This window comes from Triplophysa rosa, linkage group LG9 (assembly GCF_024868665.1).
Source record: "Triplophysa rosa linkage group LG9, Trosa_1v2, whole genome shotgun sequence".
Classification (NCBI taxonomy): domain Eukaryota; kingdom Metazoa; phylum Chordata; class Actinopteri; order Cypriniformes; family Nemacheilidae; genus Triplophysa; species Triplophysa rosa.
Genome location: NC_079898.1, coordinates 2334406 through 2358417, shown reverse-complemented (window position 1 = coordinate 2358417; position 24012 = coordinate 2334406). Strand labels below are relative to the sequence as shown.

Here is a 24012-nt window from a genome sequence, read left to right as displayed (position 1 = left end):
TTTCACTCAATTGTTTATCCTTGATTAAATAAATTAGCATTCAAATGTTAACACTCAAATAAATATTAAAACAAGGAGCCAATTTTCTAATGGTTACAATAATAATTGTATCATAGTTGACAACATAATTATCAAAGAGAGAGAACACAGAGAATCCCCCCCCCCCATTTACCAATCTTTATGGCCTGTATATGTATGTGTAATGGATGAGAATCAGACAAAATAGTAAGCATGAAACCACAGCATGTGTATTTATTGAACAGATGCAACAATGGAGAAAGCACATAAATAAATGTTCCGAGAGTTCAGATTAGTTTATTGTAGAGTAACTAATATGGAGGAGAAGTGGAGACTTACCGTTCCAGGAGCTAGAGACCGGGGAGATATCCTTCTGACAAACTGATGATTGGGAATACAAGGAGACACTGGAGAAACACAGGAGTGACACAAGGTAAGTAGCAATAGCAGCCGGCACTGAGTCCTTATCCACTTCGGAAACCGGACAAAGTGACGGTCGCTGGACCAGACTCTGTGGGAAAAGGAGACACAGGGTTAGTGTATGGCTTTAGAAGGGACACATGAAATGATGGTGAGATGCAGTAGTGCAGGGTAATTGGAGCCGGTAGGTTACAGGGTTTATCTGGCGTACTATGGGGAATGGTCCAGTGAATTTGGGACTCAGTTTCCAACAGGGTTGTGAAAGACGGAGGTCCCGAGTGGAGAGCCATGCCTTTTGACCCCGAATAATTGTGGCCCATGCAAGAAACCGGCTGATGTTTGTGGCAGTATGTCTTGGATCTTTCGCTCAGCCTGGCCAATAGCTTGTGGATGATAACCTGATGATAAACTGACTTCAACTCCCAGAAGGTTTAAGAAAGCCTTCCACACTTGCTAAATGAATTGGGGACCCCTGTCTGACACGATATACTCAGGAAACCCGTAGTGGCGAATACCTGGTTAAAGAGTGTTTCAGCTTTCTCAGTGGCGGTTGGTAGACAAGGGAGGGGCATTCATTTAGAGGCTTTGGAGAATCGATCAACTGGTACTAGCACACAGGTGTGGGTGTCAGACAGGAGCAGATTGGTAATAAAATTCACAGCTAGGTGAGACCAGGGTTGTTGAGAAACCGGTAGAGGCATGAGTTTACCTTGAGGTAGACAACAGGGGACTTTGGAAATGGCACATACTGAGCATCATTTGACGAACCAGGAGATATCCTGAGCCCTTCCGGGCCACCAGTAACGGTTGGAAATGAGTGAGAGGGTCAGCTCGCTGCCTGGGTGACCTGATCCTGGGCTGAGTCCATGATGGAAACGCGTAGATCTTGTTTTTCCCTCAGGACCTCCATGCAGAGCAGGCTGGTGATGATTGGCTTCTGCTATTTTCTCTTTGATTACCCACTGAATGGGTACAACAATCATGGCTGGAGGTAGGATGGATTCAGGGTTGGTAGAATCTGCCTTGCTAGTGTGAACTCAAGACAAGTCGTCGGCTTTCACATTTTGAGATCCAGGGCAAAAAGTGACTGAGAAATTGAAGAGAGTGAAAAACAGAGCCCACCTGGCCTGCCTGGAATTGAGATGTTTAGCATCCCCTAGGTACTCCAGATTCCTGTGATCTGTTATGACCATGAATGGAAAGTTGGCTCCCTCCAGCCAGTGATGCCACTCTTCAAGGGCCAGTTTGATGGCCAGTAGCTCCCGGTTACCGATGTCGTAATTTTGCTCTGCCGGGGACAGCTTGGGTGAGAAGTAGGCACATGGATGGAGGCATGGAGGATTCAATTGGTGAGTGGTGAGATAATGGAACTGCATTTGGCTATGAAACAACAATAGAAATGAGCAAAACCCAGAAAGCAGTGTAACTCACGGACTGAAGTGGGTTGTGGCCAGTTTCTGATGGCATCCACCTTTCCCTGGTCCATCTGGATGGAGTTTTTGCTGATGATGTATCCCAGAAAGTTAATGGTGGTAACTTGGCGGAACTGACATTTTTCGAGTTTAAGGAAGAGCTTATTTTCTCTGAGACATTGGAATACCTGGTTAATGTGACTGCTTTGTTCTTGCAGATTGCGGGAGTAGATCAGAATAACGTCAAAATAGATGATGGGGAACTTATTGAGCATGTCTCTGAAGATTTAATTCATAAAGTTTGAAAAAATTGCAGGGCATTGACTAGTCAAAAGGGCAATACCAGGTACTCGTAGTGGCCATACGGTGTGATGAAAGCTGTTTTCCATTCGTCTCCTGATAGAATACGGATGACATTATAGGCACTGCGTAAATCTAATCGAAGATGGTAGAGTCTCTTAACTGTTCTAAGGCGGCAGGCACCGGAGAAGGGGATAACTAAACTTCTTAGTGTGGGCATTTAGTGTACGATGATCTCTGCATGGCCTCAAAACCTCCGTCCTTCTTACCCACAAAGAAAAAACTGGAAGGGGCAGGGGAGATGGATGGCCTGATGTACTTCTGCTTCAACGCCTCTGAGAAGTAATCATCCATGACCTTCTGTTTTGGGATGGGGAGTGAGTAAATCCGACCTTTGGGTGTGGGAGCCCCGGGCAGCAGCTCAATAGCACAGTCCCCTGGCTGATGAGTGGGAACTTCATGCGACGTTCACGCTCTTCTTGGGTGAGACTATTTTAATCCACTTTCATGGGTTCTGGGACTGGAGGGAGAGAGGGTGATGGGTTGGGCAGAGGATATGCAGCGGGTGTAGCAACGGGACAGGCAGAGAGACGCTGTACGAGACATGTAGCAGTATGAGATTTTCCAGTCCAATATAATCATCATAGATAGCCAAATGGGTGCGGACAACCAAGTCCAAACCCTGATGATACACAGCCAAGAGTGCCATCTTGTTCCAACCGCTGTTAGCGGCCAATGGAATTCGAAGGCGTATTAAATTACTAAAGAATATCCTTGGCGCAGGTGCAGCAGCTGATCTTGCATAGAGAGGGGATTGGCTGTCTGGCTGAAGACTTCCTGAAAGTGCTGGAAAAGGTGACGAGAGAGTTAGTTACAGGCCCTCCAGCATCTTAAATGTTCTTTGCCTACTGTAGGGCTTTAACGGACAATAAGGAGATGACAGGTGACAGGTACAGGTACATTTCAAAGTACAATTTACATTGAAGAACAAACCCGCTGCAATCCTCCGCTGATGCAGAAAATTTAGTTGGAGCATCCATGGGACTGGTGGTAGGTGTATGATGAGCCAGGGGAGTAGATGACAGATGTTGACCAATGATGGTGACCAGTTCGGCAAAAGGGACGGTGGGTAGTTGTGGTGGCAACCTGACATGTCCCCACTAGACAACAAAATTGCAACTGCAATTAGCTATTCATCAACGAAGATTTCTTCGTTTCACGTTTCAAGTTCAAGTTACGTGTGTGCAAAAACAGTCCTGTTGTCGTGTGAGTTTGTTACGTAGGAGAGTTCTGGGTGAGGGCCCTGATAACATGAGGGAAGAAGCTCCTCCTCATTCTCTCTGTATTTGCCTTCAAGGAGCGGAAACGCTTTCCTGACCGCTACAGAGAGAACAGTCCATTGTTGGGATGGTTGAGGTCTTTCACTATCCTCCTGGCCTTGGTCAAGCACCGTCTAGTGTAGATGGTGTGCAGGTCAGGAAGCTCAGTTCGGATGGAACGCTCAGCTGATCGCACCACCCTCTGGAGAGCTCGACTGTCCTGCTGGGTGCTGTTCCCAAACCAGGCTGTGATGTTTCCTGTCAGGATGCTCTCAACGGTGCAGGTGTAAAAAGTCCTGAGCACCTAAGAGGGCAGTTTAAGCATCTGAGGTGGAAAATACACTGCCGGGTCTTCTTGACTGTGTGGTGGATGTGACATGACCATGACTGGTTCTGTGAGATGTGAACCCCAAGATTTCAGAAACTGTCCACTCTCTGCACTGGGGTCCCGTTAATTGTGATTGGTTGGTAGTTCCTCCTCTCCTGCTTTGTACTGAAGTCCACTATGAGTCCCAGTGCTTCCAGCTTGGAGATGAGTATCGAGGGAATTATGGTGTTAAATGCAGAACTGTAGTCGACGAACAGCATTTTAATGTAATTCCCTTTTCTGTTGTCCAGATGGTTCAGGGCTGTGTGATGGAGGTGTGCGATTGCATCCTCTGTGGAGTGGTTAGGACGATATGCAAACTGCAACGGGTCCAGGGTGTCAGGTAGTGAAGCAATGAAGTCTCTTACTAATCTTTCAAAGCGCTTCATCACAGTGGAGGTTAGAGCTACTGGACAGTAGTCGTTTAGACAGGCAGGTTGGGGTTTCTTTGGGACAGGAACAATGGTGGACTGTTTAAAGCACGAGGGGATTACAGACTGTTCCAGGGAGAGGTTGAAAATCTCAGTAAATACCAGGGCTAGTTGTGTGTTCCGGGTGTACGTGTGTTCACCACTTGCTGTGCGTGTGTTCACTACTCTCTGGATGGGTTAAATGCAGAGGTCACATTTTGGGTATGGGTCACCATATCTGACTAATAAGTCACTTTCACTTTCATTTTCACTTTCACTAGTTGGTCAGCACAGGCTCTCATTAACCGACCTGTGATGCCGTCTGGTCCTGCTGCTTTCCTGGTATTCACTCTCCTGAAGGCTGTTCTCACGTTGTTCTCAGAGATGATGAACGCATTGTTCGCTTCGGCACTCACCGCTTGCATGCTGTTTGCAGTGTTGTTAAACCCGCTAGCGCCATTAGCGATATTAGCTGGCACACTGTTAACGTTTCTGTCGCCATTAGCTGCAGCCTCGAAGCGAGCATAAAAGGTGTTAAGCTCATTTGCAAGTGAAGCGTCCGCGTTCATCGCCCTGGAGGGTGGTGTTTTGTAGTCCGTCATTGTTCTTAGTCCTTGCCACATGCTTCTTGAGCTCTGATGAAAGAGAGACTCTAGCTTTTTACTATAACGTTGCTTTGTTGTTTTCACTGCTCTACGCACGTTATAGGATGCAGCTTTGTGTTTGTCCATGTTCCCAGTCGCGAGCCCCACGTTGTAGGCAGCAGAGAGAGATTTCAGAGCATCGCGGATAGTTTTATCCACCCACGGCTTCTGGTTGGGAAACGTTCTGATGGTTGTTTTCTCTACTGTATCATCTTCCAGTTTCTCGATAAATCCCACGACTGCTTCCGTAAACTCGTTGATGTTATCAGAGCTGCGCCGGAACATGTCCCAGTCTGCGTCATCCAGAACGTCCTGAAGTGCTGCCACCGCTCGGTCCGTACAGTGCGCGACCTCTATGAATATTCCCTATGAAGCAAGCAGATATTAGGAGTCTTTTTATGAAGACTGCATTTCTTTTGGCAATAACACCAACCAGAAGATGGTTGCATGTGCTGTCAGTGAGCCCACAATGTCTCAGGTGGGGCCCAGCTTTCCTGCCCAAGGTGTTGTCATCGCAGTTCGCAAATCAGCCTATTCAGTTAACAGCATTTAGGCAGGAGAACGAGACATTTCAGGAGGTCCTGTGTCCAGTTTGTGCGTTGAGGCAGTATGTGTCAAGGACTGCTTCATGGCGTACTACAAACCCCTTGTTTGTCTGTTTTGGCGCTGGCAGGAAGGGTGCACGAAGCAGAGGCTCGCCCATTGGGTAATGGACACTACAATTGAGGCGTATCGTTCAGCAGGCTATACAATGCCTGCATCTGTTAGTTGTCATTTAACTCGGGTGGTGGCCACGTCCCACAATGAGGAGGGACAGCTGCTGCCAGAGCTAGATGTGATGCAAAGCACCTTAGTGACGTGATGCAGTCAGCAGCGAGATGGGGAGCCCCGATCCGAGGCAGGGAGAAACTTCCCTATTTGAGGTGGAAGCAAGAACCGTGATCGCGGGGGCATCAATCTATGGGTACAGCAGAAGCAAAACACCGTGCAGAAGACTACAAGCTCTGTAGCCTAGAAAAGACGAGATAATTACAAGGTGAGTCTTAACAATTTAACAAGACTGGGTAACAAGACTTGAGAAGTCAGGGTAGCAACTAATACTAACGGTCTGACACGGGACAGAGAAACACAGGGAGTTAAATAGGGAAGCAGATAATAGTGAAAGTGAAAACCGGTATGAGGTGATAAGGGGATAACAAGGAGGGCGGGGCACACAGACGCGGACTCCGAGCACATGGCGAGCTGTCAAACAAGGCCATGTGCTCAACAAAACATAAACAGAGACGAAACGGACAAAACTAACAGGTGATCAAACCCGAGAGCTGACAGTTTCATTTTCAAATGTGTAGTTTTGATTTAATGTTGATATTTAAACACTCTATATTGCAATAAAATATAGTAAAGTTATAGCAATGCTCTTCCACATACTTAGCTATGAACACTGAGCTTATTTCGGTTGTTGGAAAATTTGCTACTTACACAAAATTTGTTGGAAAATTTGCTAATCACACAATTTCTGTCCTCACACATCCTTCATTTGGAATAATGTCAATTTAACGGTTGCCAATAAATCTTTATTTCTAAGAATTTGGTTTAACAGGGATATTAATCATCTTATGAATATGTTTGATAAGTATGGGAATCTGTTATGTTATGAACAATTTGTGCAAATTCACAACTTCGATGTGTCACAGTCTCGTCTGTCCCCCATGTCTGTTTCTCCTGCGTTCCCCTTGGACTCCGTTTTCCTTCACGCTCCCGCAATCTGTCTGCAATCCTCGCACCTGTCAGCGATCCCCTCATCAACAGAACTGTGTATACATTCACCATATTTAAAAAAAAAACTGGATGAGTAACAACTTTTTATTACTGATGTCATAAGAGTGTGGCGGGAAGAACCCAGATGCAGGCAGGCAGAGATGAAGGGGTTAACAGGGTACTTTATTTGACAAAAAAAACACAAAACAAAAACCCACGAGGAGGTATAACAAAACAAACAGGATACTAAACAGGACGTAGACTGACTCACAATAAACTAAGCAAAAACATTACTAGACAAACTAAACTAACACTTACAAAATGTGACAAGACAATCCAAACTGGAGCACGGGCAAGGGGAAGACAAAACGCACAGGAAACATCCAACGACGAACGCCATGAAAGACACCATGTACAATGCACGAGCACAGGACAAAGAAACAAGAGGGTATATATAGGGAAACACAAACGAGGGATAACGACACAGGGCAGGTGTGGGTAATCAAACACTTAGGGAAAGATAACAAGGAAACGAGAGGAACGGGTCCAATGACAAGACACTGGAGAGAACGTATATTATTGTCCAAAGGACAACAATAAGTTTCTCTCCACACATAACCAAAGACTTTGTCATGGCTCTGCTACAGGACCAAGAAAAACATGACTAAGGAAGCAGAGCCATGACAGAAGCCCCCCCTTTAATGAGCACCTCCAGGTGCTCACCAAGGGGTAGACGGACAGGACAAGGAAGACTGAGACAAAGACAAGACCAGACAAAACATGGAGAACAGAATAAGTGGGAGACAAGACAAAATAACAAAGGGGCTTGGGTGGGACAACAAGAAAACAAACATGGGAGGGGGGGTGGGGCAAAACAAGAGTTCACGGGGGGAAACCAAAAGGGTTGGGGGGAACAGTCCCAGTCCCCGGCTGCGCTCGAGGGCGCGAGTCCTGGGGGACTTAGGAGGAGTCCTGGGGGGAACAGTCTTTGGCCCTGGGAGTCTCCCAGGGACCGGCTGGACAGGGCTTGACGCCGGCTGGAAGGCCGGCTGGACAGGGCTTGACGCCGGCTGGAAGGCCGGCTGGACAGGGCGACGCCGGCTGGAAGGCCGGCTGGACAGGGCTGACGCCGGCTGGAAGCCGGCTGGACATGACGCCGGCTGGAAGCCGGCTGGACAGGACTGGACGCCGGCTGGATCACCGGACTGGACGCCGGCTGGACACCGGACTGGACGCCGGCTGCACCGGACTGGACGCCGGCTGGATCACCGGACTGGACGCCGGCTGGATCACCGGACTGGACGCTTGCACGGACTGGACAGCGACGCACGGACTGGACGCCGGCGCACTGGACTGGATGCCGGCTGCACCGGCGTGGACGCTCCTCCGCTGCGCCTCTCCCTCCTTCTCCGCACCACCGGATCCAAAGCCGACCTTGGCGAATCCGTGGGGACCGGAGGGAGTTCCGCAGCGGAGGAATCAGCCGACGTCATCCCCGGATCCCCTCCCTCCCGCTCGCTCACCGGCGCCACCAGAGTGAACGGGGACCGTGGAGCTCAAGCCGGAGGGTACCGAGTCCCCCCGGGCAGCGGCAGTCAGGTCGAGGCCCTCCGGCGTGATCGACCGCGAGGTGGAAGTCCCACGTGGAACCCCACCCCCGGGATCGTCCCGGTTGGCCACGAACCTGACCATTGCCGCGAACCCTAGGGGACCCAGCAGCCTCTTCTCAGACGGGGTGAGGCGCTGAGTGAGGCAGCAGTTGAAGATCGTCTTCAACTCTGCCTCGTTGAACTCAGCCGTCTCAGCCACCGCCGAGAATGCCCCGGCGAACTCCCGATTCCCGTAGTTCCCCTGGCGGAAACCTAGCAGCAAGCGGGCTTGAGCGGACCGTGAGGACGACGCCGTGCCGTCCATCTTGCTGCCCGCTGGGTTCTGAATGTGGCTCGTGTCATTCTGTCAGTACAGGGCGGAAGAACTCAAATGCAGGCAGGCAGAGATGAAGGGGTTAACAGGGTACTTTATTTGACAAAAAAAACACAAAACAAAAACCCACGAGGAGGTATAACAAAACAAACAGGATACTAAACAGGACGTAGACTGACTCACAATAAACTAAGCAAAAACATTACTAGACAAACTAAACTAACACTTACAAAATGTGACAAGACAATCCAAACTGGAGCACGGGCAAGGGGAAGACAAAACGCACAGGAAACATCCAACGACGAAAGCCAAGAAAGACACCATGTACAATGCACGAGCACAGGACAAAGAAACAAGAGGGTATATATAGGGAAACACAAACGAGGGATAACGACACAGGGCAGGTGTGGGTAATCAAACACTTAGGGAAAGATAACAAGGAAACGAGAGGAACGGGGCCAATGACAAGACACTGGAGAGAAAGTATATTATTGTCCAAAGGACAACAATAAGTTTCTCTCCACACATAACCAAAGACTTTGTCATGGCTCTGCTACAGGACCAAGAAAAACATGACTAAGGAAGCAGAGCCATGACAACTGAACTAGGACAAAACAGAAGTGTTACTTATTGTACCGAAAACCACCAAACGTAACAACCAAGACTACTGCTCAACTATTGACGGATGTTCCATAAAACCCTCGTCGTCTGTCACGGATTTCGGAAGAACCCAATTGCAGGCAGCGGGTATTAAGGGGTTAACAAGAAACAGGTTTATTTGAAACAAAAAAACAAAACAAAAGCCCACAATGGGGTAACAAAGACAAGACTAAATAATACTATGGAATAAAAAGAAACAAAGACTTCCCACGTGGTGGCAAAAAAACAAACTATAAATAAACTGACACAACGTCTCACACCAAGGTACAGGTAAGGTATTCACAAGGACAGGCAAAAACAAACAAATAGCAATACCGGACACGAACTAGGCACAATACAAGACGAACCGACACAGGACAGAGAAAACAAGGGCATTAAATAGGGGAATACAAACGAGGGATAATGACACAGGGAGGGTGAAGGGCAGGTGGCAGGGATCAAACACTAATGGGAAGCTAAATGGGATAACAAGGGGGCGGGGCCAGAGACGCGGCACAGAAGAGAATGCATAATATGTTATGATAGACCATAATATGATTCTCTCCACATAAAACCTAAGGCTTTGACCATGACTCTGCTACAAGACCAAGAATAAACATGACATGAAGAAGCAGTGTCATGACATCGTCAGCTAAGAATCTTGGCATTCTATTCGATAGTAATCTGTCATTTGAGAGCCATGTCACCAACACCTGTAAAATTGCGTTTTTCCATCTTAAGAATATATTTAAACTACGTCATATGCTGTCACTGACAGATGCAGAGAAGTTAATTCATGCATTCATGACATCAAGACTAGATTACTGTAATGCACTGTTAGGTGGTTCCCCTTCAGGCTTATTACAAAAACTCCAACTGGTCCAAAACGCGGCAGCTCAAGTTCTTACACGTGCAAAAAAAGTATGAGCATATTAGCCCGGTTCTGTCAACCTTGCACTGGTTACCTATAAAGCATCACGTTAACTTTAAAATCTTGCTTAAGTGTACTTAAGTGAACTCCTCTTGTATTACAGTCCTTCACGTGCATTACGCTCTCAGGTGTCCTGTCAGTTGGTAATACCTAGAATTTCAAAATCAAGTGCAGGTGGTAGATCCTTTTGTCTATCTAGCGCCTAAACTTTGAAATAGTCTTCCCTGCACTGTCCGCAGACACATTCTGTCAGTTTAAATCTAGACTAACGACACATCTTTTTAATCTTGCATACACTACACTTCCATAATATAAATCCTCTGAGGGTTTAGGCTGCATTAGTTAGATCAACCGGAACCAAAAACACAACTGATGTACTTGTTGCATCAAAGAGTGCAGAACAGTACTCTACTCTACTCTCAGCCAGTCTTGTCTCATTGTTCCAAGGTTCCAAGGTCCAAGGTCCAGCGAGCAGGATGCAGTTCATGGCCAGACCTGATGGTAGAGTGGAGAATGGGAAGCGGCGACCTGACAAGAGCTGAGATGATAGAGCTGGATAAAGAAGGACGCGGTCACTTGACACGTCTTCACCACAAAATTTCAAATGCTATTAGATTATTAATGATAATCTTAAAACTATAATTCCCTTTCTGTCGGTCTCTCGACGTTGTGTCGAACCGACAGATGGGGTTCGTCCTTGAGAACCAATCACTTCCGACTTCTTAGAAAAGGCCAATGAAAATTGGCGAATGAAATTTGCATGCCGGACTCCGCCCCCGGATATCCGGGTATAAAAGGGAGACGGTGTGCCTCATTCATTCACCTTTTGTTCTTCGGAGCCTTCGCTCATGATCAACAGACTTCGCTACAAGACTGCCGGCTCTACGACGTGGTGCAGCGGACTGTCCCTTCCTGCAGCGACTTCCCCTGGGCGTCTCGGCGGTTCCAGAAGTGTTCGAGTTTTTTTCTCTAAAAGAGCAAATTTCTCCAGCGTGGCATGTCCCGCTGTTCCCTTTCTGTCGGTCTCTCGACGTTGTGTCGAACCGACAGAATGGGGTTTGTCTTGAGCTATCATCTCGAGATAGAAAGGCCAATGAAAATTGGCGAATGAAATTTGCATCCGGGCTCCTCCCCGGATGTCCGGGTATAAGAGGGAAGCCGGCGTGCTCATTCATTCACCTTTTGTTCTTCAGAGCCTAAGCATCTGATGAGCATCTCCAGATCTTCGCTGACTCCAGATCTTCCTCCTATCCTGCTGGAATCTACGACGTGGTGCAGCGGACGGTCCCTTCCTGCAGCGACTTTCCCCTGGGCGTCTCGGCAGTTCCAGAAGTGTCTGAGCAATTTTCCTTTTTTCTAAAAGAGCAAATTCTCCAGCGTGGCATGTCCCGCTGTTCTCTTGGGTGCGACGCGCTCATTGAGGAAGGGGATGACACGATGTCTGTCTCAGGTGTTTGGGTCTCCGGCACGCTGAGGCAGCCTTCGTGGATACATCCTGCCCGCACTGCGGGTGGATGCCTATCCAGACGTTGCGGTCACGGGTGGCGGTATTCTTTATGGATAAAGCCACCACCTCGTCTGTTACCCGATCCGTGACGGCAGTGACTACGGCCCTGCCGCCCGTTTCGTTTAACACCGGGGGTGATATGGGGATCACTGTGAACGTTAACCCGCCAGCCACAGGCGCAAGGACCGTTCACGCCCCGTCTCGCTCGTCTGATCATCCCTCANCCGCTGCGGCTCGACAGTAACACCAACCAGCCCCCCCTTGCGAGACGGGTACGTCGAGAAAGCGGACCTTCTCAGCGTTACTCATCTGCGCAAGTATCGGCCAGAGGAGTTTCTCATGGACCACAAGTGTGGACATCGTCCGACCCAGGGCCCCCGTGGTCACCTTGGTCGCCCGTAGAGCGAGGTCGGTGACGGCGCGGAGTTCCTGCATAAGCGCTGGGTCGGTCTTACCCTCGTGGAGCTCTCTCAACGCCCTGGCCTGGCAGGAGCCATAGCGTGGAGAGAGGAGGCAGCTTGGTCCGCCGCAATGTAAGCTCTCGACACCAGAGATGCCGAGACACCACATGCTTTGGACGGGAGTCTAGGTCGAGCCCCCCCAGGTGGCCGCCACCTACGGGCACGAGTGCACCGCGGCGGCAACTCCACCTGGGGACACCGACGCATCCTCCAGCTGTCTCAACCTCGAGGGAAGAGAGGGTGACAGAACTTTGTTTGACGTGAAACGTGCCGGAAAGGGGGCGTTCCAGGTCTTACTAAGTTCCTCATGCACTTCCGGTAAACACGGCACTGGGGGCGGGCGCGGCTTGGAGCCGCGCTCAAACCCGAGGCGCCATGTAGCCAGCCGCGAGCGCCGGGAGAGGCAGTGCGGGCACTGCAACCCAACACTCACGGCGGCCCGGGAAAGCATGGCCGACATCTCGACATCCGCTTTTTCCTGGGCTCGACCCCCCGAGGGAGGGAGCCCGAAGAATCGTCGGAGTCGGATGGCAGTACGTCACCCCCCGATGCTGCAAGAGACCTCTCATCATCACGCATCGTGTCCGAATACGTGATTGAGGAATAAGACGGCGGACCGTCTTTTTTGGGGAACGGTCAGACGAGCGAAACGAGGTGTGAACGGTCCGTGAGCCGTGGCTGGCGGATTATCGCTCACAGTAATCCTCATCTCACCCTCGCTGCTTGCCATAGCGGACGGCAGGGCCGTAGTCCTGCCGCCACGGAACGGGGAGCAAACGAGGTGGTGGCTGAGTCCCGTGGGAACACAGCCACCTGTGACGCAACGTCTGAATCGTCACCGCCCGCAGTGCGGGCAGGACGTATCCACAACGTCTGCCCCAGCGTACTGGAAGCAGGCATTGTGTCCGTCCCCCTCCTCGATGAGTGTGTTGCACCCATGAGAACAGCGGGACAAGCCACGCTGGAGAAATTTGCTCTTTTAGAAAAGGAAATTTGCTCGAACACCTCCGGAACTGCCGAGACGCCCAGGGGAGAGTCACTGCAGGAAGGGACCGTCCGCTGTCCACGTCGTAGATTCCAGCAGAAAGAATGATCACCCAGATCGTAGAGAAGCTCACCAGATGCGTAGGCTCTGAAGAACAAAAGGTGAATGAATGAGCACGCCGGCTTCCCTCTTATACCCGGACATCTGGGGAGGAGCCCGGCATGCAAATTTCATTCGCCAATTTTCATTGGCCTTTTCTAAATACTCAGAAGATGATAGGTTCTCAAGACAAACCCCATTCTGTCGGTTCGACACAACATCGAGAGACCGACAGAAAGGGAACCGAGGTTACATCCGTAACCAAGACGTTCTCTAGGGTCAAGTTGGTGTTTTTTGACAAGGGGCCTTATAACAGCCACCTTATATGCTTTAGGCACATGTCCTAATGTCTGAGATGAGTTAATAATGCTAAGAAGAGGATCTATAATTTCTGGGAGCATCTCTTTCAGTAGATTTGTAGGTATAGGGTCTAGCATGCATGTTGTTGATTTAGATGATCTGATGATTTTAGACAGTTCATCGTGATCTACGGTAGAAAATAATTGGAATTTCTCATTAGGGGCGCTGTAATTAGTTTGTTCAGCGGGTTTCACTTCTGTTTGCATTGTTATAATTTTTTCTCTAATATCTTGGATTTTATTTGTGAAGTAGTCCATAAATTCATCAGTGTTATGCTGATATCCAGAATCAGAAGTCGCTGACGATTTATTGTTTGTTAATTTAGCCACTGTGTTAAATAAAAACCTAGGGTTGTGCTGGTTTTCTTCTATTAGTGATGAGAAGTAGGCGGATCTAGACGTTTTTAGGGCTTTCCTGTATTTTTGAATACTATCCTTCCATGCTATACGAAATACCTCTAATTTAGTTTTCTTAAAGTTGCGCGCCATTTTTCATTTTCATTTTTCATTCTTTCTTTTGAGCCTGAGTGTGTTCATTATACCACGGTGTGGGGCTGCCATTTTTAATTTTGGCACTCTTTAAACGCAGTGGAGTAACTGTGTCTTGCGTTTCTGAGAAAGTGGAGTTAAAATTTTCAATGGTAGTGTCAAGATCTTCAACGTTATTACTCATGCTAGAGATTTGACACAATTCAGGCAGATTATCGAGAAACGCATCTGGCTCCTGTACTGAACGAGGAGATCCTGAGTGGCTTGAGATTATCACTCAGGCTAGGGCCCCTGCCACTAGGCGGCTGTGCGCCTTAAGTGGCGCCTCTTCTCGTCCTGGTGCTCTTCTCAAGAGAAGACCCNGTGGCGCCTCTTCTCGTCCTGGTGCTCTTCTCAAGAGAAGACCCGCGGAGTTGCGCGATTGGGAACGGGTTGTCCTTCCTACAAGAGAGACTCGAGAGTAATCTCTCCCCTTCCACACTGAAATGTATGTAGCCGCCATTGCCGCTCATCATGAACCAGTCACTGGAAAGTCTCTGGGACAGCACGACCTGATCATTAGGTTCCTAAGGGGCGCGAGGAGGCGGAATCCGCCTCGTCCGCGCTCCGTACCCTCTTGGTGGGTCGTGGCGGGCCTCTGGAGGCCCCCCTTCGAGCCCCTGGGAGATGCCGCTCTTTCTCTTACGATGAAGACGGCTCCCCTGGTGGCGCTCATCTCCATCAAGAGGGTAGGGGATCTACAAGCATTCTCCGTGTCCACTGATTGCCTAATTCGCCAAATTCATTGGCCTTTTCTAAACTAGTCAGAAGATGGTAGGTTCTCAAGTCAAACCCCATCTGTCGGTTTGACACATCGTCTTGTTCCCTCCATCAGCGAACAGAGGTTACATACCTAACCAAGACGTTTTCAGACATGTTTTAGCTATCGCAGCCATGCTCTCTCTCTCTCTCTTACTCTCTCACTCGTCTCTCCGTGCTCCCTAGCGCATTTGTGTTTAATGTTTCATGTATGTATTGTTTGTGTTTATGCGATCGTCATTGTGTTTACCATGTTAGGTAGTTTTAATAAACAAACATATGATTCACTTGTGAGGGGTTTCTGTGCTTAACGCTCATAGAATTTGGTTCTTTCTGTGTTTCGATCTGTGTTACAAATCTGTGTTTCGATCTATGCTACAAGCTCTATACTGTTTGATAAAGTTGCATTATTTATGGCCATGAGATAACGTTAAAGTGTGAATATCATTGATGTATTTGCTGGATGAATACATACAAGTATTTTTATCACTATGCTATAATCAGATACTGTAAAATATGTATATTTAATGACAAAAGATACAAACATGCACGGTATGTGGAAAATACAGCGTTTTTGAACCTTAAATCGTGTATACACATTGCATTGTATCTAAAACAAATGATAATATTTGTTATAGTTGTGTCATATGACTCCTTTAAGATACACTATATTGCCAAAAGTATTGTGTCGCCCCCTCCTAATAAACGGGTTTGACTACTTTATTCATTTCCGTGGGTACCAATCTTAATGTTACAGGATATAATGATATTCTAGGGAATTGTGTGCTTATAATTTTATAGCAACAGTTTGAGAAGGGCCCTTTTCTTTTCCATCATGACAATGCCCCTGTGTATAGGGCAAGGTTCAGAATGAAATGACTGATTCAGTGAGTGTGACAGAACTTGACTGGTCTGCATAAATCCAAGTCCTAAACCCAACCGAACACCTTTGGTGTGAATTTCAATGCAGACTTTGAGTCAAAAATTCATCATCCAACACCAATGACTTGTACACAGCGGTACAGTCATTTTAGAACAGAAAAGTCCAAAACTGCTGCAACAGAGATGGAAACAATTTTTTTTACGATGCCATTTGTAGAAATGCAGTTTTTTCAGCAGTTTCAGAGAGCCTTTTTCTGTTCCAAAATAACTTGAGGGTAAATCCTGTTACTAACCTGTTTGAGCAGTGCCATTGTTCCCACATGCCCTAAGACTACCTCCATCATGCTTGTGCCCAAGAGGTCCCTGTGACTTTGAGAGGTTTGTCATGAGGCACATTAAAGGCAAACTTTAAGCTACAGGAGAACTAACAAAATTACTCTGAATGTTATCTTTATTTGCTTCATTAGAAAATTAAAACGGCAGAGTAAGCAAACAGGCAGATTAGCAAATGTGTAAAGTCAATAGTAATAGCCAATCAAGTCCAGTATTTAATATAACACTATGCGTACCACCTAAAATTCCAAGTAAGTAATTTGTAGAACATACAAGCTTGTAACACACTGTTTACATATCATGAAGAAAAAGGTATAAAAGTGGGATTCTGAATACAGCTTCACACAATCCTCATTAAAGTTCTGAAAGCAAGAATCCAAAAAGCGGTGAGTTTAAACCACTGACGTACTGAAGATTTTGTCTTTAATATTAACTACTAAATAATCTGCATTTGAGTCACTTTTCCATCTCTGTTTTTATTCATTTTCAGATTTATCATGGCAGTGATGAGAGGTCTTGTGCTTCTTTTCTTGGTCTTTTCTGGGGAGAATGCAGCAGGTATCAACACATTTATTTATTAATGCAATTACAAAGTGTCAAACAACTCTGACAGACTGTTCTGTGCTCTTAATGTGATAACAGGAAATATGTGACATGAATCAATATTGTCATGATTAGAAGAGATTTTACAGTCTAAAGCATAAATCACAGAGCTTTAATAAATAACACCTTTCGTTACTGTGAGTGTTACAGCGAGTAAATCTCTAATATGTCATGTACTGTATAGCTGAAGACTGTAAATTTGGATGGACACCTTTTGGAGTGGAATGCTTCAAGTTCTTCCCCGAGGCAGTTAACTGGGTCACAGCAGAGGTACTTTTATCTCAACATTTGATTCAAGAATAATCCGTTTCTGTATCTAAGCTAAAACGGTTAGATTTTGGAATGACCCCCAAAAATCTCTCTTTAGAAAAATTGTGAAAGCCTTGATGCAAATCTTGCGTCTGTGCGCAGTAAAGCACAAAATGAGTTTCTCCTTAGTCTGGTACCTGTTAACACACGTGTTTGGATTGGAGGTCATGATGGTGAAATGGTAAATATTTCTGCTTTAAAAACATTTACATACAAACAGTTTTCAGTTACAAAAGACTTATTTGTCAGTTTAGTCTGTAATGTATGATTTTTTTAAAACAAATTTTCTCTGGGTTCATTAATTTCTTAATATGTTATTAAGTTTTAATGTTACTGGATCTTCTCATTCTTTAGGAAAAACAATGGCTGTGGACAGACGGATCTCCATTTGACTACACCAACTGGTGCGATATACAACCTGACAATAATGATGGTACTGAACACTGCCTGGAACTAAACACTTCCAGTAAGAATTCTATTTTTGTTTTGTGAATCCTGACAATCCTGACAATTTACAGTGCTTTAATAATAAAGTAGCTAGTTTTGTTGACACATCTTTTGAACAATACATATTGTTTAAATGTAATATACAAATTATAATGTCGTTAACTAATTTATGGGTTTACCTTTCATTATTCCGACAACTATATTTATTTGTAATATAATTTTAATCTTATCCTACAGATAACCATTGCTGGAACGATGAAACCTGTACTAGCACACTGGGTTACATTTGTGCTCGAAACCGCTGATGAGAATTCTGCATACAGTACACCTTAAAATTGTACCATCTCTAATCTTCAATAATTTGAAATATGTCTCAAAGCAATAAAAGCATTTCAAAAGCAAATTGTCTGAATTGTGGAGTCAAACTTTTTGTCATGTAAAACATTTAGGTATCAATCAATCTTAACATTCATTAGTATGGGTAACTCATTTGAACACTGTGTATTGAGGCTTACTAAAAGCCTGTCCTTCCGTTGCTGTTAATCCAGTCATTCAAAGTCTAATTCACACTGATCCAACAAATGCCAACAAATTTGCTTGTTGTTTATTTATTTATTTTATTTTATTTTATTATCTTTGTCTTTTATTATCTTATTTATTTATCATTGTTCTTCCAACTTTGCTGCCATTCAGATGCTCTTGATTACTGCTCTGTGCTTTGCTCCCTGTTTCTGTACTATTCTCAGATTTTTAGTCAATTCAGCAGATCAAATTGAAGAAGACAGTCTGCAGACAGGCGCTAAACACTGTGACTGTGTAGTGAGATGTGAGAAGGCAAACATAACAAAGCCAACGGTTTTACAATAAAAATATGAAATGCTAAGATTTCAGAGATGCAAACTACTTGTCTTTTGCGAATTCTGCTGTTTTAAATGAAAACTTAGGTGATTTATCACATAAAGTAATGTATGTATGACTTGACATGCCTAAAAACATAACATACAAGTTTATAGAAAATAAGGCATAAGATATGACATTATCACAGATAACAAAATGACTTTTTTGGTCAAATTTGTATTGAACATTATTAAATTAGTTGTTTGGAAAAATGGTTCCTTAAAGAGAATCACTTCATTTAAAGTGAATAAAATAGCCTACTTACTGGAGTTCAACATTAACCGAGCCGCTTACCTGACTAATGTGTGTGTAGCTTAGGTGAGATGAACAGGGAAAGCAGGCAGTGGGCCAAACCACTGTGAGGCAGGGGAGGGGGAACTTTACTGTTTCTAAAGTTAAAACGCATTTTTTGCATTTGTATTTTTTTATACTTGCACAATTATTTTAGGTTTACATAAATATATATTTCACAATAGACAGTGAGATTTTTAATTATTTTGGAGGGGGGACAACCCTCGGATGAGAGGGGGTTTTTGTTGTTTTGCCTTGTCCTGTCTGTCACCCAGTCAGTCTTGTCTCGTCAGTCTACCCCTTGGTGAGCACCTGCAGGTGCTCATTAAAGGGGGGGCTTCTGTCATGGCTCTGCCTCAATTAGTCATGTTTTTCTTGGTCCTGTGGCAGAGCCATGACAAAGCCTTTGGTTTTGTGTGAGAAAACCATGGGGTGTTTATCTTTTGACCCTCCATGTGTTTTCTTGTGTCTTGTCATTGGCCCCGCCCCTCTCGTTTCATGTATTGCTTCCCTGCCTTGTCTAATGTTCCTCACCTGCCCTGTTCCCGTTGTTGCTGTTTCATCTGTCTTAGTAAGTGTCAGTTTAGTTAACTTTGTCAAGTGTTGTTTAGTCCAGTTTAGCGTCAGTTAGTCTTCGTCCTGTTATTTATCCTGTTTGTGCTGTTCTGCCCCATCGTGGGTTCTTGTTTTGTGTTTTATTATTATTTAATAAAAGTCTTTGTTAACCCCTGCATTCCCGCTGCCTGCACTTGGGTTCTCCCTCACTGTGATTCGTGACACCATGTAGGTGCATAAAGTTGTATGTTAATGTATCAGTTTTTCATATTCTGTTCTATTGTTATTGGGAATGTTGAGACGCTCCCTAGTTAAATGTTTTGCAAATACTAGACACTGTCATAGTCTAAGAGCCAAATAAATTGTATATGAAATACCGTATTTGCTCCTCCACTGTGATTTTCGACTACAGCTTGACCACTTATTTTTACCTGTTGTCTTTATATTGATGTGCCTAAGTTTTTCACGGCAGTCATAGGCTTCTTTTCATTAAGAAACCATAACGTCTTCAGCATCATCCGATCTCTTCATGATTTTTATTTCTGCCAAACATTTTAAACACTTGCTTCACTGAATAACTTGTGTATACATTTCATTCAAAGTCACACTCTATGTCAAAGTTTCTATACACTTTGCATTACATTTATTTACAACATTTAATGGCTGTTCGGTATTACCAAATACTACAGGGTTTTAATAGGGCTGTCAACGATAACACATTTTTTTCAGATTAACGTGTTAAAATGTGCAATTAATGCAGCATCCGTTTATTTTGCCATTCTTTGTCTAGCATTACATGAAAACAATATTATGTCAGAAAGCCCGTTTTGTCTAGCATTTTCGTAAGCACAGATTTCAACGTGTTCAAGAGTTGTGAAAATGGGAAAGCGCATCAGATCTGTGTAGAACGGCAGCTCTAAAGGGGCATTCTTAAACCTGCTGCTGTGATTCCTGTCACTAATGTTAATCAATGTGTTTTGTAGCTTTGATTCTGTATTTAATTTAGAATTTAGCATTAAAGACTGTGAAGTGTTTGAGAACAATTACTGTATATTTCCTACCTGTTAGACATGATAGCTCTCAGTTCCCTTTCTGTCGGTCTCTCGACGTTGTGTCGAACCGACAGAATGGGGTTTGTCTTGAGTATTTAGAAAAGGCCAATGAAAATTTGCGAATGAAATTTGCATTCCGGGCTCCTCCCCAGATGTCCGGGTATAAGAGGGAAGCCGGCGTGCTCATTCATTCACCTTTTGTTCTTCAGAGCGTAAGCATCTGATGAGCATCTCCAGATCTTCGCTGGTCCTATCCTGCTGGAATCTACGACGTGGTGCAGCAGACGGTCCCTTCCTGCAGCGACTTTCCCCTGGGCGTCTCGGCAGTTCCAGAAGTGTCTGAGCAATTTTCCTTTTTTCTAAAAGAGCAAATCTCCAGCGTGGCATGTCCCGCTGTTCTCTTGGGTGCGACGCGCTCATTGAGGAAAGGGATGAACACGATGTCTGTCTCAGGTGTTTGGGTCTCCGGCACGCTGAGGCAGCCTTCGTGGATACATCCTGCCCGCACTGCGGGCGGATGCCTATCCAGACGTTGCGGTCACGGGTGGCGGTATTCTTTATGGATAAAGCCACCACCTCGTCTGTTACCCGATCCGTGACGGCAGTGACTACGGCCCTGCCGCCCGTTTCGTTTAACACCGGGGGTGATATGGGGATCACTGTGAACGTTAACCCGCCAGCCACAGGCGCAAGGACCGTTCACGCCCCGTCTCGCTCGTCTGATCATCCCTCAAAAGACGGTCCTACCCCATCTTGTTCCTCCGCCACGTACTCGGAAGTGCGTGACGAAGATGAGATGTCGATCACAGCATCGGAGGGCGATCTTTTGGCATCCGACCCCGACGATTCCTCGGAGTTCCTTCCCCCGGGGGGTAGAGCCCAGGAAGAGGCGGACGTTGAGATGTCAACCATGCTCTTCCGGGCCGCCGCGAGCATTGGGCTGCAGTGCACAGCACCGCCTTTACCCCAGCGCTCGCAGTTGGATACGTGGTACCTGGGGTCTGAGCGCGGCTCCAGGCCGCGCCCAGCTCCGGTCCCGTTCTTCCCGGAGGTGCATGAGGAGCTGAGTAAGACTTGGAACGCGCCCCTCACAGCCCGTTCCAATCAGAAAGGCTCAGTCGCCCTTACTTCCCTCGATTGTGGGGCGGCCAGGGGCTATGTCGAGATCCCCCAGGTGGAGCGTGCTGTCGCGGTGCACTTGTGCCTGCAGACAGCGGCCACCTGGAGGGCTCGGCCTAGACTCCCATCCAGGGCGTGTAAATTTTCAGCATCGCTGGTGTCGAAGGCTTACGCTGCTGCGGGTCAGGCCGCCTCCTCCCTCCACGCCATGGCCATCCTGCAGGTCCATCAGGCCAAGGCGTTGAAGGAGCTCCACGAGGGTAAGACTGACCCAACGGTAATGCAGGAACTCCATACCGCCACCGATCTCGCTCTACGGGCGACTAAGGTGACGGCACGGGCCTAGGGTCGGGCGATGTCCACCATGGTGGTCCAAGAGAGGCACCTCTGGCTCAACCTTGAGCAGATGCGGGACGCCGAGAAGGTTCGCTTTCTCGACGCCCCCATCTCGCAGGGAGGGCTGTGTGGTGAAACCCTTGAGGATTTCTCTCAGCAGTTCTCGACGGTGAAGAAGCAGACGGAGGCAATCAGACACATCCTGCCCCGCCGTGACTCGGCCGCCGTCAGGCCTTCGAGATCCCGAGCGGCGTCTGCTTCCCAGCAGCCTCGGCCCTCTTCGACTCCGGTTCCGGCTCCAGTGCCCCCTTCTCAGGCTGCCTCCCGTAAAAGGACGTCGAAGAGGAAACCGCCTCCCCATCAGCAGCTGTCGCGGAAGCAGAAGCGGCCCTGACGGAGAGACCCCAGGGAGATTGAGACTACCACCGGGCCCGATTCCAGCCACTCCATCGCTGGGTCGGATAGGGACGGTTCCTGCACCGTCCTACCATCAGCTGGTCCCCCCTAGGGGGCCAGTGCCCACTTCCTCACAAAAAGAGCTTCCTCTCTCTCTGGGTTTTCACAACCGTTCCCACCCTCTGGTCGACGGTGGACGGCAACTCAACGTTGCGTCACGGCGAAGCGCAATGTCGAGTATAAACACCAGCCTTCAGCACTCTCAGACAGACAGTGCGTTGAGCTGGACAATCGCCAGGCAGGAAAAAGAGCAGAGCCGATCTCCTCCCCGGGGGTCCTCCCCCGGCAAGGAATCCGTACTGCTAGCCATCGAACCACCCTCCGCGGGGGCGATTAAGCAGATCAAACCTCTATTCCCCATGTCTCAGTATCTGGGAGCTTGGGCTCAGCTTCCCAGACTGTCAGGCTGGCTGAGGAAGACGATCCATCTCGGCTACGCGATTCAGTTCGCTACACGTCCGCCCAAGTTCAGGGGCGTCCTTTTTACCTCAGTCAGAGGCAGAGATGCACCCGTACTGCGGACGGAGGTCGCCTCAATTCTGGTGAAAGGAGCGATCGAGCCCGTCCCACCGGCCGAGATGTTCAACGGGTTCTACAGCCCGTACTTCATTGTCCCCAAGAAAGGCGGAGGGTTGCGCCCTATCTTGGATCTGCGTGTTCTGAACAGACACCTACACAAGCTGCCTTTCAGGATGGTCACGCAGAAGCGCATCCTGACGTCCGTCAGGCGTCAGGATTGGTTCATGACAATCGACCTGAAGGACGCGTACTTTCATGTCTCGATCCTCCCTCGACACCGGCCGTTCCTGCGGTTCGCGTTCGAGGGACAGGCATATCAGTACAGAGTCCTCCCCTTCGGTCTGTCCCTGTCTCCACGGGTCTTTACGAAGGTTGTGGAAGCCGCCCTCCTTCCCCTCAGGGAAGAAAGTGTGCGGGTACTTAACTATCTCGACGAATGGCTCATCTCGGCTCACTCGCGAGATCTGTTGTGTACACACAGGGACCTGGTGCTCCGGCACCTAGATCGGTTGGGACTACAGGTCAACTGGGAAAATAGCAAGCTCTGCCCCGCGCAGAGCATCTCCTTTTTCGGTATGGAACTCGACTCTGTCTCCATGACAGCGCGACTGACTACAGAGCGCGCCCGGTCAGTGTTACACTGACTGAAGCATTTCAGGCAGCCAGCGGTCTCCCTGAAACAATTTCAGAGGCTCCTGGGGCACATGGCATCCTCGGCGGGGGTGGTCCCCCTCGGGTTGATGCACATGCGACCGCTCCAACACTGGCTACAGAGTCGAGTTCCTTGGAGAGCGTGGCACACCGGCAGCAGGCGTATGGTCATCACGCCTTTTTGCCGGCGCAGCCCTGACCCCTTGGTCGTCTATGGCCTTCCTACGGGAGGGGGTCCCCCTAGGGCAGGTGTCAAGACACGTCGTGGTAACGACGGATGCCTCCCTTCAGGGCTGGGGTGCTGTGTGCAACGGGCACGCAGTGTCGGGGCGGTGGACGGGCCCCCGCCTGCGTTGGCATATCAACTGCCTAGAGTTGTGGGCTGTGCTACTTGCCGGTGAGCAGGGAGGTGTTGATGATTGTGTGAGTGCAGGTGTGAGTGTGCTGGATATGGCCTGAAGGAGATGGGAGGGGATTGGGTCAAGGGGACAGGTGGTGGGGTGGCTGGAGAGAAGTCTGGTGACTTCAGTGTCAGTCAGTGGGGCGAAAGAGGAGAGTTCAGTGTTTGAAGTGAGGGTAGTGTGTACGAGGTCTGAGGTGCTGAGAATTGTTTGCTATGATGATGTTTTCTCAGTGAAAAATACAGCGAAGTCCTCCGCAGTCAAAGATGAAGTGGGCGGGGGAGGAGGGGGCAAAGAGTTAAATGTCTTGAAAAGCTGCCGA

General features: G+C 47.6%; 2 protein-coding genes across 2 annotated transcripts in view; one reads left to right on the top strand and one right to left on the bottom strand.

Annotated features, from left to right (window-relative positions):
* The window catches only part of abcc2 (ATP-binding cassette, sub-family C (CFTR/MRP), member 2), a 113073-nt gene that overhangs the window by 69444 nt on the left and 19617 nt on the right, over window positions 1-24012 (bottom strand). The window contains exon 2 of the mRNA XM_057342726.1: window positions 358-529. The gene's annotated coding sequence lies outside the window, so the exon portion shown is untranslated. The remainder of the gene's footprint in view (window positions 1-357; window positions 530-24012) is intronic.
* On the top strand, window positions 16353-17744 carry LOC130559580 (ladderlectin-like). The gene is made up of 6 exons (XM_057342744.1): window positions 16353-16440; window positions 16545-16612; window positions 16842-16927; window positions 17025-17147; window positions 17321-17432; window positions 17651-17744. Exons 2-6 carry the CDS (start codon window positions 16552-16554, stop codon window positions 17716-17718), a joined length of 450 nt encoding a protein of 149 aa, XP_057198727.1. The 5' UTR covers window positions 16353-16440; window positions 16545-16551; the 3' UTR covers window positions 17719-17744.

Coding starts and splice junctions, on each gene's coding strand:
- LOC130559580 (XM_057342744.1), top strand. CDS start 16,552: ATGGCAGTGATGAGAGGTCTTGTGCTTCTTTTCTTGGTCTTTTCTGGG. Junction 16,613..16,841: donor TTCTGGGGAGAATGCAGCAG/GTATCAACACAT, acceptor TGTACTGTATAG/CTGAAGACTGTAAATTTGGA. Junction 16,928..17,024: donor TTAACTGGGTCACAGCAGAG/GTACTTTTATCT, acceptor ATCTCTCTTTAG/AAAAATTGTGAAAGCCTTGA.